The following is a 20251-nucleotide window of genomic DNA, read 5'->3' as shown; positions in this document are numbered from 1 at the left end:
TTATGTTAAATGGTCAATATCTGTATCAAATCACAAGATTGTTGATATTAAAATAAACTTCCCTTTTTTTCTAATTGCCCACTGTTAGCTTCTTGTTAAATGGTTTATTTCCAAAAGGGCTATGGCATCTGTAGGTATTACTATAAATAGAATAGTTCTTAGGCACTAGCTATAGAAACAGTGTTTATCAAAAAAAAAATTGAAGGTTATTGTTCTTTGTCTAAGAGGGGGGAAGGGTCTGGATTTATTATATAATATGGAGGGTGTCCTGTAAAATTGTTGTATAACATTATATATCCCGTGGTGTATTACATGTTTTTGTTATATAATATGTGCACGGTCCATTTGCTTTAGATTGGAAAAAAAATTCATTTACACTTTATTTTTTAGTTCCAAAAGCTTCATTCAGTAGTCAAGCAAAAGTAAGCACTGCCATTTCAAACTGTAAACATAGGTTAGACATGTTCACTCTTCTTTTAATTACCTTCCCGTGTCCTCTACATGTAAACGGTGCATTTTATTTAGTGCTATTTCAAGATTATTTCTATTCAGATTATTTTAAAAATTTATTTACATTTTAGGATTATTTCAAATATTCTACATATTTTAAAATTGTAAAAATTCATGCTTTGTTTTTATTTAAAAAAATCATTATATATTTTTTCCCAAAGAATAATTGGCAATATTCGACTTTTTACACGAATTTATCTGTATATTGTATACCTGACTGGGTGACAATCAATTGTACGAGTACGACAATCAATTGTAAAAGTATTAAGCAAGACAATCACCAAAAACTTCAATAAAATCAATCTCAAGCTTTTGTTTGTTCGCTAATCTGCTTTGTTTTCATGGGAGAAATCCCGTCTTACCTTTTTCTCTCCGTCTCTGTTTCCGGCTACCGGATCTGTTTCCGAGTATCCGGCTTTGTTACCGGGTATGGTATTTGCGGCTGGAGAAATGTTTACAGCGTTCTCATAAGACCTTGTCAGGGGGTATAACTCAACTCTCTAGTCAAATAAAATGGGACCTTGTCAGGGGCTATAACTCAACTCTCTAGTCAAATAAAATGGAACCTTGTAAGGGGGTATAACTCAACTCTCTAGTTGAATAAAATGGGACCTTGTCAGGGGCTATAACTCAACTCTCTAGTAGAATAAAATTGGACTTTGTCGGGGGGTATAACTCAACTCCCTAGTCAAATAAAATGGAACCTTGACAGGGGGGTATAACTTAACTCTAGTCGAATATGCTACTTATGTATCAATAAAATACAAAGAAGAAAAAAGTCATAGGGAATCAATTCTTTATTCACTACATGACCATACAAGCTACATCAGTAAGGAACCATTCCTTTGGTCAGTGATTGCAATCAAGCGTAGAAAGTAGATAAAAGCTGCGGTCAGATATTTCTCGCATTGGACTGACTCGAGATCATGGTAGTGGTGATGATGATGATTGTGGTGGTGGTGGTGGTGGTTGTGACGTTGATGATGATAATGGTGATGAAGACTATGATTATGATGATGGTGGTGGCGATGGTAGTAGTGGTGACGATGATGATTGTGGTAATGATGTTGATGACGACTATGATTATAATGATGGCGGTGGTTGTTGTGGTGACGTTGATGATGATGGTGATGGTAGTGATGGTGGTAATGATGATGAAAACAAAACGTTATTTGAGATGAAATAGTGGTATTACATGTTAAAATTAAAAGCATGCGAACGCTACAATCATGATAAACAGCACTAATGCTATTTCAGAAATAATAAATTAATGGCGAACAATAAATAAATAAATAAATAATCTAGTATATTTTTAAACATTTTGTGATTTCCAGCATTAGTCGGGGAGTGGTCCTCAAAGTGGTCCTACATTAGTCGGGGAGTGTCCTCAAAGTGGTCCTACATTAGTCGGGGAGTGGTCCTCAAAGTGGTCCTACATTAGTCGGGGAGTGTCCTCAAAGTGTCCCTACATTAGTCGGGGGAATGGTCCTCAAAGTGTCCCTACATTAGTCGGGGGAATGGTCCTCAAAGTGTCCCTACATTAGTCGGGGGAATGGTCCTCAAAGTGTCCCTACATTAGTCGGGGGAATGGTCCTCAAAGTGTCCCTACATTAGTCGGGGGAATGGTCCTCAAAGTGTCCCTACATTAGTCGGGGGAATGGTCCTCAAAGTGTCCCTACATTAGTCGGGGGAATGGTCCTCAAAGTGTCCCTACATTAGTCGGGGGAATGGTCCTCAAAGTGTCCCTACATTAGTCGGGGGAATGGTCCTCAAAGTGTCCCTACATTAGTCGGGGGAATGGTCCTCAAAGTGTCCCTACATTAGTCGGGGGAATGGTCCTCAAAGTGTCCCTACATTAGTCGGGGGAATGGTCCTCAAAGTGTCCCTACATTAGTCGGGGGAATGGTCCTCAAAGTGTCCCTACATTAGTCGGGGGAATGGTCCTCAAAGTGTCCCTACATTAGTCGGGGGAATGGTCCTCAAAGTGTCCCTACATTAGTCGGGGGAATGGTCCTCAAAGTGTCCCTACATTAGTCGGGGGAATGGTCCTCAAAGTGTCCCTACATTAGTCGGGGGAATGGTCCTCAAAGTGTCCCTACATTAGTCGGGGGAATGGTCCTCAAAGTGTCCCTACATTAGCTCCTCCAGCTGAACCATTCCGGGGAGTGGTTCTCAAAGTGGTCCTACATTAGTCGGGGAGTGGTCCTGAAAGTGGTCCTACATTAGTCGGGGAGTGGTCCTGAAAGTGGTCCTACATTAGTCGGGGAGTGGTCCTCAAAGTGGTCCTACATTAGTCGGGCAGTGGTCCTCAAGTGGTCCTACATTAGCTGCTCCAGCTGAACCAGTCGGGGGAGTGGTCCTCAAAATTTTCTGGCTCGTTGACCCCTGACACCAACACGGTTGCAGGGAACGACCTTGGGCGGTCCGGGTCTTCGATGGGCTTGGCGGCGGTGGAGACGTATCTGATGACGTAGCCGCACCGGCGGCGGGGCGACCTGTTGGTGCCGCTGCCGTGCACCAGGTGCCCGTGGTGCAGGGACATCTGCCCGGCCTTCAGGGGGCAGGGGACGGCCTGGGTGGCGTCGAAGAGCTGCTCGGGGATGGACTGGTTGGAGGTCAGCAGGTTCCCTTCTTTGGTCTCAGACACGTGCTCCAGCAGGCCGGACTTGTGGGTACCTGGTGAGAAAAAATGTGGGTACCTGGTAAGACAAAATGTGGGTACCTGGTGAAACAAAATGTGTGGGTACCTGGTGAAACAAAATGTGTGGGTACCTAGTGAAACAAAATGTGTGGGCACCTGGTGAAACAAAATGTGTGGGTACCTGAAAATGTGTGGGTACCTGGTGAAACAAAATGTGTGGGTACCTGGTGAAACAAAATGTGTGGGTACCTGGTGAAACAAAATTTGTGGGTACCTAGTGAAACAAAATGTGTGGGTACCTGGTGAAACAAAGTGTGTGGGTACCTGAAAATGTGTGGGTACCTGGTGAAACAAAATGTGTGGGTACCTAGTGAAACAAAATGTGTGGGTACCTAGTGAAACAAAATGTGTGGGCACCTGGTGAAACAAAATGTGTGGGTACCTGGTGAGACAAATGTGTGGGTACCTGGTGAAACAAAGTGTGTGGGTACCTAGTGAAACAAAATGTGTGGGTACCTAGTGAAACAAAATGTGTGGGTACCTGGTAAAACAAAATGTGTGGGTACCTGGTGAGACAAAATGTGTGGGTACCTGGTGAGACAAATGTGTGGGTACCTGGTGAAACAAAGTGTGTGGGTACGTGGTGAAACAAAATGTGTGGGTACCTGGTGAGACAAATGTGTGGGTACCTGGTGAAACAAAGTGTGTGGGTACGTGGTGAAACAAAATGTGTGGGTACCTGGTGAGACAAAATGTGTGGGTACCTGGTGCAACAAAATGTGTGGGTACCTGAAAATGTGTGGGTACCTGGTGAGACAAAATGTGTGGGTACCTGGTGCAACAAAATGTGTGGGTACCTGAAAATGTGTGGGTACCTGGTGAAACAAAATGTGTGGGTACCTGAAAATGTGTGGGTACCTGGTGAAACAAAATGTGTGGGCACCTGGTGTTAAACTGTAACTGCCGAGCCCAATAAAGATTTGACCCTTGCGAAGGGTGAAATACACATGTGTTAGCATCTACCTGCGGCAACAGAGCACTCACCTGTAGTAGCTGAGCACCATCACTAGCTGAGCACCTCACTCACCTGGTATAACAAACATGCAGGCATTTTCTACGTCAGCGTCGTCAATGGCCATCCACACACTGATGACGTCACCCTCTACTCCCCAGTACCTGAAAATGTTGACATACAGTTAGTGAGTTCAGACCGAACCCCAGGGAAGTGTTGATCACGCCATAGACTGACCTCTTTTGAATCCCCGGGCCATGCTTAGACTGAACCCTCCAGAGACCTTTTACTCCCCCGGCCATACAAAGACTGGACCCTTCATACAGTTTTTGTCCAAGCTATAAACTTTGGCCACATTTCATCAAGATCTAATCTAGAAGCAGCCAAATTATTCGGGCTGCAGCTATAGAATACTGAATGTGAGATGTGATCGCCGCTTCTTGGTGGGGGACATGTGTTTGGTTTCACTGCGTCGCTTGTTGCCATGGTAAACAAAGAAGGGGGGGGGGTAGACATACAGTTTATACATAACAAAGGTCAAGGTAGACTTACCTGACATCTTGGTGCCAGGCCACAAAAGCCTCCTTTTCCTCAGCAGCCGACACGGGATATTTGCAGATAAATCGTGAGTCCAGTAGGAACAGGTTCGGCCCCAGTAGAGTCTGAAACAGATTTTATCTTGAGTCAATTTTGACTTTCACTTACATGTAGTCTTTTCTCGTGTATTTGACTTTGCTTACCTTGAGTGGTTTCAGCATGTTGGGGTGTGTGGCAAGCCTCAGAACCCACTCGTCCGTCAGGTGTTTGTTGTGGAGGGAGTAGGTGGCGTTTTCTTCTCCTACAAATTGAGGACATGGTTCAATGCTGGTCTAAAACTGACAGTAAACGTGACCTAATTAATGTGAGCTCAACCAAGAACTCACCAATTTCGTTCTGAACTTTGTCGAAGTTGGCCCTGACTTCCAAAGTTTCTTTTTCATCCAGAACATTCAGCCCTGACACGTAGCCGTTGACGTCAAAAAACTCAACCAGCTCTTGGCCTTCTAAACCGGACATTTTGGCTTGTCTACAGAAAATATTAGGACATTTTGGCTTGTCTACAGAAAATAAGAGGACATTTTGGCTTGTCTACAGAAAATATAAGGACATTTTGGCTTGTCTACAGAAAATATAAGGGGACATTTTGGCTTGTCTACAGAAAATAAAAGGGGACATTTTGGCTTGTCTACAGGAAATAAAAGGGGACATTTTGGCTTGTCTACAGGAAAAAGGACATTTTGGCTTGTCTACAGAAAATATAAGAGGACATTTTGGCTTGCCTACAGAAAATATAAGAGGACATTTTGGCTTGCCTACAGAAAATAAAAGGGGACATTTTGGCTTGTCTACAGGAAATAAAAGGGGACATTTTGGCTTGTCTACAGGAAAAAGGACATTTTGGCTTGTCTACAGAAAATATAAGAGGACATTTTGGCTTGCCTACAGAAAATATAAGAGGACATTTTGGCTTGCCTACAGAAAATAAAAGGGGACGATTTGGCTTGTCTACAGGAAATATAAGGGGACATTTTGGCTTGTCTACAGGAAAAAGGACATTTTGGCTTGTCTACAGAAAATAAAAGGGGACATTTTGGCTTGTCTACAGAAAATAAAAGGGGACATTTTGGCTTGTCTACAGAAAATAAATGAGGACATTTTGGCTTGTCTACAGAAAATAAGAGGACATTTTGGGTTGTTTACAGGAAATAAAAAGACATTTAGGTTTGTTTACAGAAAATAAAAGAGGACATTTTGGTTTGTCTACAGAAAATAAAAGAGGACATTTTGGTTTGTCTACAGAAAAAAAGAGAAAAATCTGGCTAGAAAATGAAGCCGTTGATTTTTATTTTTTTTTGTCAATTATTGTTTTCATGTTGTTTTTGTAGTGAGTTTTTTTTATATTCTCATTTCATAGCTTTTTTATTAAAACTACTCATTAATTAAATATTTTTGAAAAATATCAAAATATTGTCAAAATAATTGTTAGTAGAAACTATTTTTATAATTCTACTTTAAATCGGCGATATATCTTTTTCATTTGTCATAAATCACAACTAAACCAGATATCCGAATGTAGACAGAAGCGATCACAATAAAAACAAGAGCACGTGAATATCAAGCAGTTGATTCAAATAAAATGCTACTTTACCGTTTGGAAGTTTAGGTGATTTCAAGATGAGCGAACACTACCGTCAACACTGTGGCCACACGAACTGTCTGCCTACTTTATAAACCTTCTGACGGTCTGTCTACTTTATAAGGGCGCAAGCTTCACTTGTAAAACGTTGTGAAAAATACAAATGTTTGCTGAGTTTAAAAACCGCCTTTTTGTTTTCATTGGCCAATCATCTCTTGAGTTTAGAGTTCCCCCGTGGTATAGATCTATTTGAGCGGCTGTTGACTCGAAAATTGTATGCAACAAAAAGATGGATACAAAGTAATTAGCTTGCTCAAAGTCAGGGGGAGACAAGCGGGCTGTTTATACAGATGGGGGTCAAAAAACTGGCCAACAAATGATGGCCAACGTGAGCTGGCCAACGTGTGATGGCCAACATGTGCCGGCTAACACGTACACAACCTGGCAAGGATCTAAACCATCACATGTCAAATACTTCACCCGAATCTTTAGGGTAATTTAGTGAGGACGAATCACTTTTATTAAATGGTACTTTTCTGTTTTCGCTTGTCTACAATAGACGTGGCTCTAGCTGCAGCCAAACTAGCACCTGGTGCCCATAGCTAGACCTAAATATCACGACACAGCCCTCGACCTAACACTATCTTTACAAATACCCCAGGGTACCATGGTGATTGGGGCCACTGAAGTACACCCCTTCCCCCTTTTTATCTAGAAAATTTATGCTTAGCCAGTGTCCGCACCCTTGCCCCCGAATGTATAACATAAATGGAGAAAAATAACACGACTAACATTTCAACTTAAACTGTATTAGAGATCATATTCCTTACTATTTTTTATGGACTAACGTAATAGCCGGGGAGTAATTAGCTCAAGTTCGGTAACTCCAATCCACCTTTTAGTCCTATTGTTCTCATCCTCGTAGCTTTCGTCAAGGGAAACAACCAACAACGAACAATGGTTTGTTTTCACTCGAGCAGATAATTACCTAACAAAGGGGGCTCACTGGGAAAACAATGACCACTACGTGATGAGGTCAATCGTCTGCGTGTCTGTCGTCAGGTAGGTTTTGAAACAGGTGAGTAGTTAGCAGAGTGAGGACATTCTAGGTCATCTTGCCCGAGTAAGTAACTCACACACAGCATTCTTGTCGTGGCTTAAATTAACTTAATGTGTCTAAATGTTTTATTTTTTAAACATCACTTTTTAAGCAGAGCTGTAGTTGGTGGTCCTTACTGAAGTAGGACATAGATTTATGTAGAGCTGTAGTTGGTGGTCCTTACTTAAGTAGAACATAGATTTATGTAGAGCTGTAGTTGGTGGTCCTTACTTAAGTAGAACATAGATTTATGTAGAGCTGTAGTTGGTGGTCCTTACTTAAGTAGAACATAGATTTATGTAGAGCTGTAGTTGGTGGTCTTTACTCAAGTAGGACATAGATTTATGTAGAGCTGTAGTTGGTGGTCCTTACTCAAGTAGGACATAGATTTATGTAGAGCTGTAGTTTGTGGTCTTTACTCAAGTAGGAGATAGATTTATGTAGAGCTGTAGTTGGTGGTCCTTACTTAAGTAGAACATAGATTTATGTAGAGCTGTAGTTGGTGGTCTTTACTCAAGTAGGACATAGATTTATGTAGAGCTGTAGTTGGTGGTCCTTACTCAAGTAGGACATAGATTTATGTAGAGCTGTAGTTTGTGGTCTTTACTCAAGTAGGAGATAGATTTATGTAGAGCTGTAGTTGGTGGTCCTTACTTAAGTAGAACATAGGTTTACAGAGCTGTAGTTGGTGACCCACATTCCGGCAGAAGTGGGAGGAGATGATGATACAACTATGTAAGCTGCAGTGAGATCTAGGAATGAAATAATGAAAAAAAAACAACGAAGTATCCAATCGACCCCCGAAGAATCATCATTTCAAGATGTATAGGTTTTTTTTTATTAGTAAAGGGTTTAATGTAAAAAAAAATGTTATAATATATATATATATATATATATATATATATATATATATATATATATATATATATATATATATATATATATATGTATATATATATATGTGGCATTTAAAATTCAAACAAAACTTTGAAATATCAAACATTTACAAATCTTCTGCTTTCAATTTTGCGTAGAAAATTCGATTAATTGTAATCGTTTTGTTGTTGTTGTTTATTGTTAAAGTGCTCTACGCAGTAAATAATTACCTATATTATTAGTTCCCTTTAATTTATTTGTTTCGCTGATTTTAATGTTTACATTTTACATCCTAGTTTTAGATGTATAGATTGCGCGTTGCGTTGTATTCCCCGATTCTGCACCATAAAATCCCCCTAAAGAACAGGGACCAGTAATACCTTCACGAACCCTAAACATGGCATCACTTTGTCGGACCCTAGTTTCTGATGGAGGGTAGGACATTGTAAAATGTAGCAGCGTTGGGTTGACCCTTCTTTCACGCTGATTCCACGAATACGCATTTTCATGCTTTTGATATATTTAATAAGGAGACGTCAAAGGATTTTGTTTTCTCCCAATGACTTTACCATTCTCTGAGAGTGTTGACCCATCAACTATTGACAGTAAGAAGAAGATTGGCACTCATGAATAGTAATAGAAACTGCATAAGACTGCAATCTTTTCACAGGAGTTAGTATTATCATCATGGTTTTCATCAGCATCCTTGATTTAATTCAGAATATTCTAGGTTTTATTACAATTAGACAAAAAAGCAATATTAACAGAGAGTGATATTTCAACGCCAAGGGTAGACAAAGGTACAGAAAATAGTCCAAGTAAAGACAAGCAGTCAGACACCAACGGGTTTCGAACCTACCATTCCACACGGTTTAGGTGCCGTGTGGAATGGTAGGTTCGAAACCCGTTGGTGTCTGACTGCTTGTCTTTACTTGGACTATTTTCTGTACCTTTGTCTACCCTTGGCGTTGAAATATCACTCTCTGTTAATATTGCTATTTCAGTTACAACGCCTGCTTCCACCCCCCTACACGTTTACAATTAGACATGACATTCAAAACGTTAAAATATTTAGTCTTATTTAAGTTTTAAATTATAGTATAACTGTTTCTGCTATTTAAATAGCATTGCCTTTGATCTTAATTCTCTAACAATGGTTGTCATTATTATTACAATTATGTCATACACATTATACTACAAGCTATACCTCGAATTGGAAATTTGAGTTGCCTAGAAATCACGTTTTAGATCAAGTTGTTTAGTTACATTCTAGGAAACTGCTTGGTATTTGTTGAAAATATTTGTAGATTCTTGAGAACAATTTTGGCTTTGTCTTTTCTCTTGCTGGCCTGTTTGAGACTACAGTGAAATCTCCGGCGGGTCTGGATAACAGTTATTATTTGACACTGTTTGACTTTTTCATGGGCCCAGTTCACAGAATTTTACAGGAAAATAAGGTGTCTTTTTTCTATTAAAGATGGTACACGTTTTTTTATAACGTGATAACATTTCAGAAAAATTTTTTTTTAAATATTACATGGCGAATATTACGTCTATAAATGTCGATTGACTAATACAGAAACGCGGCAATAATTTTTTTTTAATCTGTTTAGTCAAATATGTCATAACACATTTTTCTTCTGATTTTTATGGACTAATTATTCGTCCCTTTAACATACATCAATTTGCTGACTGAGAATGCGGGTGGCAAGTAATCGATTTCTCTTTTTTTTTAACGTTTTGACTTTATAATTCCTCTATTACGATTCCAGTTCAATTCATGTTATTTATTTATTTTGTCCGTGGATTTCATCGTTTAAGATAGACCGCCCACTTAATATTCAAACTATCTGTTTCTTCTATTCTTACCAGTTCCCTTATGATCGCGCACTTGTAAGTATGATAGACATGAATCAGTTACCAGTGTGTCTTTACTATGGCAAGCTTAGTGTTCTTAGAGGATAGAGTTTATCATACTCAGGAAAATCATTTCATTTCACACATAACATTTTCAACTGTATTAGTCTAGGGTTAGACAAGTAAGTTTTTTGAATGACGCTTAGACTGGAAACATGAAAGACTCTATTCCATATGTAGGTAATATCTTGGATTTCAAAAGCGGAGAATTGGTCCTGAGCACGTCCGAAAATTGGCTCAAAGAGTACTTGGAAAAGGCTAAAAAAGAATTTGATGAGCGTTTTAAAGCCAACCCCTCGTACAATGTGAGCAATAGTTTGCTTTTTCACACAATACTAGAGCATTCAAATATCATAGCATTCACACAAATATTATAGCATTCACACAACACTATAGCATTCACACAATACTATAGCATTCACACAATACTATAGCATTCACACAATACTATACCATTCACACAATACTAGAGCATTCACACTATACTAGAGCATTCACACAATGCTGTAGCATTCACACAACACTATAGCATTCACACAACACTATAGCATTCTAATAGATACCATAGCAATCACACAAATATCATAGCATTCACACAAATATCATAGCATTCACACAATACTAGAGCATTCACACAACACTATAGCATTCACACAACACTATAGCATTCACACAACACTATAGCATTCTAATAGATACCATAGCATTCACACAAATATCATAGCCTTCACAAAAATACGATAGCATTCACATAACACTATAGCATTAACACGGAATGACATCTCATGTCAGTACACATCACAACATATCTCAGTACAAATCTCATCACAACACATCTCATATTATTACAAGTCTGATCCTAAGATATCTCAAGTTAGTAAAACTAATATCACAACACATCTCATATTATTACAAGTCTGATCCTAAGATATCTCAAGTTAGTAAAACTAATATCACAACACATCTCATATTATTACAAGTCTCATCACAACATATCTCATGTTAGTAAAAATAATATCGCAACATATCTCATATTATTACAACTTACATCACAACAAGCTCCCATATCAACACGTCTGACGTGTCCACACATTGTCCCACGGTTACAGGAGTCCATACGGAACTTTACTCTGATCAGAACGTTGGGGTCCGGGTCGTTTGGACGAGTCATGCTGGCCCAACACAACAGCGACTCGTCCGGCAAGTGCTTCGCCATTAAAATTCTTAACAAAGAGAAGGTTGTTCGGACTAAACAGGTTGGTCGTAATTCTTAACAAAGAGAAGGTTGTTCGGACTAAACAGGTTGGTCGTAATTCTTAACAAAGAGAAGGTTGTTCGGACTAAACAGGTTGGTCATAATTCTTAACAAAGAGAAGGTTGTTCGGACTAAACAGGTTGGTCATAATTCTTAACAAAGAGAAGGTTGTTCGGACTAAACAGGTTGGTCATAATTCTTAACAAAGAGAAGGTTGTTCGGACTAAACAGGTTGGTCATAATTCTTAACAAAGAGAAGGTTGTTCGGACTAAACAGGTTGGTCATAATTCTTAACAAAGAGAAGGTTGTTCGGGCTAAACAGGTTGGTCATAATTCTTAACAAAGAGAAGGTTGTTCGGACTAAACAGGTTGGTCATAATTCTTAACAAAGAGAAGGTTGTTCGGGCTAAACTGGTTGGTCATAATTCTTAACAAAGAGAAGGTTGTTCGGACTAAACTGGTTGGTCATGCGTTGGTTGAATCTTAAGTTTGGCGACCACAACAAATATCTATCCTACGGAAAGTTTCAATGTTATGAGCCTTATCTGTCACGTGTGTACCAAATGAGTCTATAAATAGCAGGATGTATCACATAATACCTGAGCTCGTCTGTTTCAGGTTGATCACACAATCAATGAGAAGCGACTGCTGGGCAGTGTCGGAAATTTTCCGTTTATCATACGACTTGTGATGGCATTTAAAGACACGACGAATCTCTACATGGTGATGGAATTCTCCCCGGGAGGGGAGCTTTTCCGGTTGATCAGGTAACTCTGGCCGCTCGTCTTACGTGAGAACATCTCCACACTAGCAATGTTTCTTCCATACTTTTCTCCGGGGGGGGGGGGGGGGCACTTGAAATTTTCAGGGGAGGGAGCGGACTAAAATTCTAAAATTTCCGGGGGAGCGGACACTTAAAAGTATATATTTTCTATATAAATTCCCTCGAAGAGATCCCTGGAAGAAACTCTGCACACTTGTCCAGATGAAGGTTTCTTAAATAATTCTTAAATACTGATATAGTCTAGTTAGTTGCACTCAATTTTTCAATTGAAGAAAATGACAAAAATAACGACAGGGTTGTATAAAGGGGACTAAATGTTGCAAAATGATACCAAATTTATGTTTATAGGATAAACGGTTCTCTAGATATGACGGTTTTAGTGTAAAAATTGCGGGGACAACTAAGCCTATGGAAAATGAAACCAAAAGTTGGTCACGTCGAGAGTACGAAAAAAGCGAATGGAAAAATCTTCTAATAAAAGGCATAATTATAATTTCTCAAAATTATTACATTATCGCAGTTTAACTTTGCGCGCGTCTAGGCTAGAGCGAAGAGAGTAGGTTACGTAAGACTAAATAAATTGTAATAAAATGTTTTTAAACAATCTAGTTTATTAGCTTTAAATATATTTACGCTTAAGGAAATACCAAAGCTAGATTAAACTGTCAATGAAAGCTTAATAATAAAAAAGCCTAAAATTAAGTAGGTTTATCGTTTAACACTAGGCCTAATTATTTAATCTAGTAATTAATTACTAAGACTAAAATCTAAATGTAAAGAAATAGGATCTAGATCTAGATCTAGATTCTAGTACTAAACTAATTAGCTAGACTCTACCCTAGAATCTAGATCTAGACCTAGACTCAACCCCCATCGCCATCATATGTCTAAACTTAAAGTTTAACTAGATCTAGAATTCTAGATCTAGATCTAGATTTAAATGAAATTCACTTTCACGATTATTGAATTTTTTACGGACACCTGCATGGTGCATTAAAATTAAATTAATTTAAAACAACAAAGATCTAGATCTAGCTCTACTCCAAAATTCAACCCTGATTGTTCATGGTCTACGATGAGCCCTGGCCTTACGTGAAATCTATTACTTATTTTATAGCATACAAGGAAACTTATGCCTACATTAAAAAATAGAATAAAACAAATTCACAGAGTGTGTCTGTTTATTTTATTAAATATTATATAGGAAAGTCCCAAAGTTTACAAGCTTTTAATTTTAAGAGTCATGTGTGAATAGAAGCAATAATCTGGCTAGTTTTGTGTACAGTGTAGGATGTGTAGTCTCAAAGTCAAATGAATAAGCTAAAGGCTGATTATTTATGAATATATTAATACATGCATCTGATTTGCAGGAATAATCAGGTATATCATAACTACATATCTGGTCAGTCCTGCTAATCAGATGCATATATTATTATTAGATTTATAGTTATGATATTGACAAATATGAACTTAGAATTGTATTTTGTTGAACAAGGAGCAGTCACAAAAATTTATATATAAATTCTTGTGTTTTATAAAGAGACTAACTTTGTGCATTGCAATGAGTATAGCTTTAATTTATTAAAAATTGTACAATATAACTTCTAAAGGAACATTGCAATGGATATAGCTTTAGTTATTAGTTTATTAAAAATTGTACAATATAACTTCTAAAGAAACATTGCAATGGATATAGCTTTAGTTTATTAAAAATTGTACAATATAACTTCTAAAGGAACTTGTAAATTAAAACTCAAACAACAGATGCTTACTGATCATATCAGTTATTAAAGTAGCTACATTGAGTTCTGAGTCTTCACTATTTTCCTCATCAATTGACCAATAACTTTCAATAAGCAATTACAAATCTATCAAGTTTTGTCTCACTAGCTGAGTCTTAAGACATTCTACCAAAAAACAAGGTGTCATTTTCATTTATACATTCCCACTTGTGTTTTAGCAGTTGGCCAGTCTATCTTGATAATTTTAGCTAACACTTGTTTTTGTCTGGTCTCCACATTGCAGAATATTTCATCATTAATAAAGAACTGACCTTTTGCCAACTTATCAACATCTATCTTTAACTTCTTTCTTTCTTTCTTCTATTTCTCTTTAATTGACTCTTCTCTTCTTTGTATGATTTCAATTTCTCGCTGTTGGGTTTTGTGTGATCTTTGCCTGCGAGCACCTTCAGTTATAGCAAAATCAATTAGCTGATTTTGTTCATTGATACTTTTTGCATCAAGCCACTCCATTGATTTATTTAATTTAACTTTAACCTTTTCTCATAGATAGTGGTGTTGCCTGTGTGTTTATTCCTACATAAGGTTCATTGAAATAACTAACCAACTGTTGCCAATTTCTTTCAGGGTTTGATTTTAAGAGCATGAATTTTTTTTTTGATTTTGTTTACAAATTACATAGTTTCTGTTAGCAAAATAATTTTTTGTTGTTTTTATATGTCTGTTTCTATCTAATAGCTTATCAAGTACCTTGGAGATATTTTTATTTTGTATATAGTACAAATAAACTACATTGCCTATTCACACTTAACCACTTTCACCAGAATAACTTTGATAGAGATTTACTACATTCAAGGCATTCTTCTTCCCCATTCTGTCTTGCCTATAAATAATGAAATCATAAGTAGTTAATTATAGTTATATTATTTATTTTTGACAATGGATAGCTAAAAAAAATTAATAGTTCTACTTATAATATATTTTATTATTTAAAAAAAAATACACGGACCTTTTGAAGAAGGGCATCGATACCACTAATTAAAAGAGTGACTGGTTTTTGTTTTTGTAACGTCCGCAAAAAATATGTTACTACTAATATATCAAGTTATAGGCTTAATAAAGTTAATTAAACTTTAATAATATTATGTAACCCTCACTCATATTAATATATTTATTACAGTTATTAGTTAAACAAAAAATTAGTGTGTTTGTGAGTGCTTAAAAAGAACAACTGAGTAATAATAAGCTAGTAAGTCGAAAACAACGATATGCCTATTTTAAAATATATAGTATATTTAATAGGCATACTTAATAGGTTGACAGACATTGCAAAATGGTGTTTTATTAACAAGAACCTTACAATTTAAACAATAATTGAATCACTAATTTTAATTTTATCAATATTAATCATGTTTAAAGCCTTTAGAGCTAATTAATTAACTAGTAAGTTCGGGGCTTAAATACTAGATTTAAGGCTGATCGGAGATGCGTGTTAAGTGGTATCGATATTACTAGTATTGGTCTACTTTGTGAGACCATTTTCAATATTTTCTACATTGCTAATAATTAACAATAAGAAGTCTACTAGTGCATTTAATTAAATAGATGGATATATTACACTCGATCCATGTTTAGTTTAAGTGTGTATCTTTTTACAGTATTTTATTTTAATAGCTCGATTCCCGGTTCGATCATGATTACAGCGAATTAGTTACAACTAGAGCGGGCCTTCAAAACGTTACATATTTGTATAAATGTGTTTTGTATTAACATTTAACACAAGATAATTACGTTAGCAACATTTAAACTCCAATTTTGTAAGTATTCTTTTTTTTAAAAGCGTCAATGTCATAAAATTTATTATATTTTACAATCAATCAATCGGCGCATAAAGGGGTTGAAAAAGTATCGATACCGTTAAATAGTGTCATTCGGAGGATTGCTTTGTGAGACGAAGTTCGTAGTCTGCTAAAGCGTAAAATATTACAAAAAAAATAGACTTAAGCAGAAAAATGGATTATTAAAATAATCCTAACAAATACAGAGCTAGTCCGAGTGTTAAAATATTTTAATACAATTTTTGAAAACTTACCTTTTTAAGTGGCTTGTGTTTTGACATATAGAAAATAATACATTACTTTAAACTTTCCAATTGTGTTTGTGTGTTACTGTTATGTAATGTTTAACCACAATTGTATTTGCAGGTTATGTACCATTTGACCATAAGACACCTATCAAGCTGTATGAAATGATCGTAGAGTGTAACGTCAATTATCCCAGCCATTTCAAGCCGCAGCTCTCAAACCTCTTGTCCAAGCTCATTCAGGTAGTTACATCTGTCACAAAGATCCCTGTCACAAAGATCCCTGTCACAAAGATCCCTAACTGTTACATCTGTCACAAAGATCCCTGTCACAAAGATCCCTAACTGTTACATCTGTCACAAAGATCCCTAACTGTTACATCTGTCACAAAGATCCCTAACTGTTACATCTGTCACAAAGATCCCTAACTGTTACATCTGTCACAAAGATCCATGTCACAAAGATCCCTAACTGATACAACTGTCACAAAGATCCCTAACTGTTACATCTGTCACAAAGATCCCTAACTGTTACATCTGTCACAAAGATCCCTAACTGTTACATCTGTCACAAAGATCCCTAACTGTTACATCTGTCACAAAGATCCCTAACTGTTACATCTATCACAAAGATCCCTAACTGTTACATCTGTCACAAAGATCCCTAACTGTTACATCTGTCACAAAGATCCCTAACTGTTACATCTGTCACAAAGATCCCTGTCACAAAGATCCCCAACTGTTACATCTGTCACAAAGATCCATGTCACAAAGATCCATGTCACTAAGATCCCCAACTGTTACATCTGTCACAAAGATCCCCAACTGTTACATCTGTCACAAAGATCCCTGTCACAAAGATCCCTGTCACAAAGATCCATGTCACTAAGATCCCTAACTGTTACATCTGTCACAAAGATCCATGTCACAAAGATCCCTAACTGATACAACTGTCACAAAGATCCCTAACTGATACAACTGTCACATAGATCCCTAACTGATACAACTGTCACAAAGATCCCTAACTGATACAACTGTCACAAATATCTCTAACTCTTACATCTGTCACAAAGATCCCTAATGTTGCATCTGTCACAAAGATCCCTAACTGTTACATCTATCACAAAGATCCCCAACTGTTACATCTGTCACAAAGATCCCTGTCACAAAGATCCCCAACTGTTACATTTGTCACAAAGATCCATGTCACTAAGATCCCCAACTGTTACATCTGTCACAAAGATCCCCAACTGTTACATCTGTCACAAAGATCCCTGTCACAAAGATCCCTGTCACAAAGATCCATGTCACTAAGATCCCTAACTGTTACATCTGTCACAAAGATCCATGTCACAAAGATCCCTAACTGATACAACTGTCACAAAGATCCCCAACTGTTACATCTGTCACAAAGATCCATGTCACAAAGATCCATGTCACTAAGATCCCCAACTGTTACATCTGTCACAAAGATCCCCAACTGTTACATCTGTCACAAAGATCCCTGTCACAAAGATCCCTGTCACAAAGATCCATGTCACTAAGATCCCTAACTGTTACATCTGTCACAAAGATCCATGTCACAAAGATCCCTAACTGATACAACTGTCACAAAGATCCCTAACTGATACAACTGTCACATAGATCCCTAACTGATACAACTGTCACAAAGATCCCTAACTGATACAACTGTCACAAATATCTCTAACTCTTACATCTGTCACAAAGATCCCTAATGTTGCATCTGTCACAAAGATCCCTAACTGTTACATCTATCACAAAGATCCCCAACTGTTACATCTGTCACAAAGATCCCTGTCACAAAGATCCCCAACTGTTACATTTGTCACAAAGATCCATGTCACTAAGATCCCCAACTGTTACATCTGTCACAAAGATCCCCAACTGTTACATCTGTCACAAAGATCCCTGTCACAAAGATCCCTGTCACAAAGATCCATGTCACTAAGATCCCTAACTGTTACATCTGTCACAAAGATCCATGTCACAAAGATCCCTAACTGATACAACTGTCACAAAGATCCCTAACTGATACAACTGTCACAAAGATCCCTAACTGATACAACTGTCACAAAGATCCCTAACTTATACAACTGTCACAAAGATCCCTAACTGATACAACTGTCACAAATATCTCTAACTCTTACATCTGTCACAAAGGCCCCTCTAACGAATATTTTATTCTAATAGCACCTGTCACACCCGACATGACTAATTGATTATCAATATTGAATAATTAAGATCCCCTCATGTTTTTGGCAGTGGCGTTTATTCTCTATGACCGGTGCTTATAATTATAATGTTTACATATGCATCAGAGCAACAGGTGACATTACATCAGACATCCAGAATATTCTCAGTTTAGTTAATCATTAATTAAAGCTAGTGTAAAAGCAAAAAGAAAATTAAAAATAGGAAAAGGTTTTAACAGAGTTTAAAACAGAATACTCTGAACTGACCAATCAATGTTATAAGATTTGAGATTTTTTAAAACTGTAGGCCTTACTACAAATAATTCCTGACAACTTTTAAAATAAATAATAGACATGAAAAATGGTTGTGAGATCTGAAATCATTTTCAAATTTTCCTTTTAGAAAACTGCAGAAGAATATGTAGTTTGCAACAAGAACAACTTGTATCCATGTTTTTATTTATTTAGTAGTCAAGCAGTCAAACTTCCTGTTTTCTATGATGCTTCATTTCAACTTTGTTCTCCTCTCTTGAAAGATAGACGTCACTAAACGATATGGCAATCTCAAAGAGGGCGCCTTTGACATAATCAACCACCTCTGGTACAAGGATGTTGACTTTCGGAAAATAATAACCAAGGCCTACCAAGCACCATGGATTCCACATCTTAAAAATGAAACCGATACCTCAAATTTTGAGCGCAGTAAAGAAGAAAGCATTTCTATTTTGAAGACTGATAAATACGTTGAAGAATTCATTGATTTCTAAAATCTTTCGGATCACTCTACCAGGAAATAACACCCAAAGTGAAACAGCAACTTGTAGCGTTTGTTTTAAAAAGATGGAATGTCGTATCCACTGAAACAAACTATATAGATGGGTTCTGAATAAAAATTAACATTTAGTAAAGCTTTATTGGCCAGTTGGGCTCAAGTTTTACTAAAAACAATTGTCTCAAGCAGCTGGTTTGCTGGTCTCTACAATGTAGCGTTTTCTAAGAACCAATCAGACTAAACTAGACAGTATTTAATTCAAATATGTAAACTATTGGTTGCAAGAAGTTAAAATTATTCTGTTTAGATTATACTTTTCAAATATTTTTGAATGAAAATATATTTGTGTTTAAATGCGACAGGCTTAAGAAATTAGAAGAGAGGCAGTAATTAGTTGATTAGACCCTGACTGGTCCAGTCCATCATATTGCTCATGTTTAGGTTCTCTATAATTCATGTTTCAACAAGAAACAAATGTTTGTGTTCAACATCTTATGCAGCTATTTTTAACCCTTCATTACACTGATTAAATCACTTTCAATCAATAACAGAATTACCTGTAACATTAGGATAATTTTTATTTTTTTAATAAATCCTCAAAACAATAAAAAAAAATAAGTATTGAAGGAAGAGAAGCTTTTAATGAATATTTGATTTAAATGATCCTCGTCATGACCATAATAATGCTTTGTTTGCTCTGGGTGTGAAAGCGGTTTGAAATGTCTTGAATGGCTGGATGTCTGGCACACAACTAGAAGGTGATCTGGGACTAATTTATATGACAGGAAACCTGGATGTACTTTCAACACGATTAGTTGGTTTTTTTTTTTTTTACATTTCTCAAGCCAATGTTGTAGATGTTTTTATACATTTATTTTTCATAATAATAAAGTCTTTTATTTTGATGCCTTCTGATGGTGTTTCTTTTGTAAATTATTGTTTTAAAATCTTTATAAAAGGCTATACAATTAATATAAATCAACTAATAACAAACCCATTATCGAAGTAACTCGATGTAATTTAGATTTTAAACATTTTTTATTTACCTTTTTAATAAAAGGAAATTTATGTTCTCAAACTGAAGCTAGTTGATGGATCTAAGCATAGCCTTAAATAATATTTATTAAAACAATAATCTGAACATAATGGACTGCCATACAACATATGACA

At 36.8% G+C, this 20251-nt stretch overlaps 2 protein-coding genes across 5 annotated transcripts; one reads left to right on the top strand and one right to left on the bottom strand.

Annotated features, from left to right (window-relative positions):
- Positions 1-1294: 1294 nt before the first annotated feature.
- Positions 1295-6463, bottom strand: LOC131927972 (phytanoyl-CoA dioxygenase domain-containing protein 1). The gene is made up of 6 exons (XM_059283848.1): positions 6352-6463; positions 5087-5229; positions 4904-5001; positions 4716-4825; positions 4239-4327; positions 1295-3186 (listed from the first exon to the last, which is right to left on the bottom strand). The coding sequence occupies exons 2-6, from the start codon at positions 5217-5219 to the stop codon at positions 2834-2836; spliced, it is 783 nt and encodes a 260-aa protein (XP_059139831.1). The 5' UTR covers positions 5220-5229; positions 6352-6463; the 3' UTR covers positions 1295-2833.
- A 2211-nt stretch (positions 6464-8674) lies between these two features.
- Positions 8675-19996, top strand: LOC131927971 (spermatozoon-associated protein kinase-like). Of its 4 annotated transcripts, none has more exons than XM_059283847.1 (6): positions 8675-8749; positions 10412-10536; positions 11341-11487; positions 12106-12254; positions 16218-16339; positions 18846-19996. In XM_059283847.1, exons 1-5 carry the CDS (start codon positions 8743-8745, stop codon positions 16231-16233), a joined length of 444 nt encoding a protein of 147 aa, XP_059139830.1. In that variant the 5' UTR covers positions 8675-8742; the 3' UTR covers positions 16234-16339; positions 18846-19996. The 4 variants fall into 4 exon arrangements, with proteins under 4 accessions (XP_059139830.1, XP_059139828.1, XP_059139829.1 ...); XM_059283845.1 differs by having other exon boundaries at positions 8693-8919; XM_059283846.1 differs by having other exon boundaries at positions 8693-8986; positions 18850-19996.
- Positions 19997-20251: the final 255 nt, after the last annotated feature.

This window comes from Physella acuta, unplaced genomic scaffold, assembly GCF_028476545.2.
Source record: "Physella acuta isolate Inbredline_101_S28 unplaced genomic scaffold, ASM2847654v3 ptg001452l, whole genome shotgun sequence".
Classification (NCBI taxonomy): domain Eukaryota; kingdom Metazoa; phylum Mollusca; class Gastropoda; family Physidae; genus Physella; species Physella acuta.
Note: the sequence above shows the minus strand (reverse complement) of the source record. Positions and strands in the feature narration are given on the sequence as shown.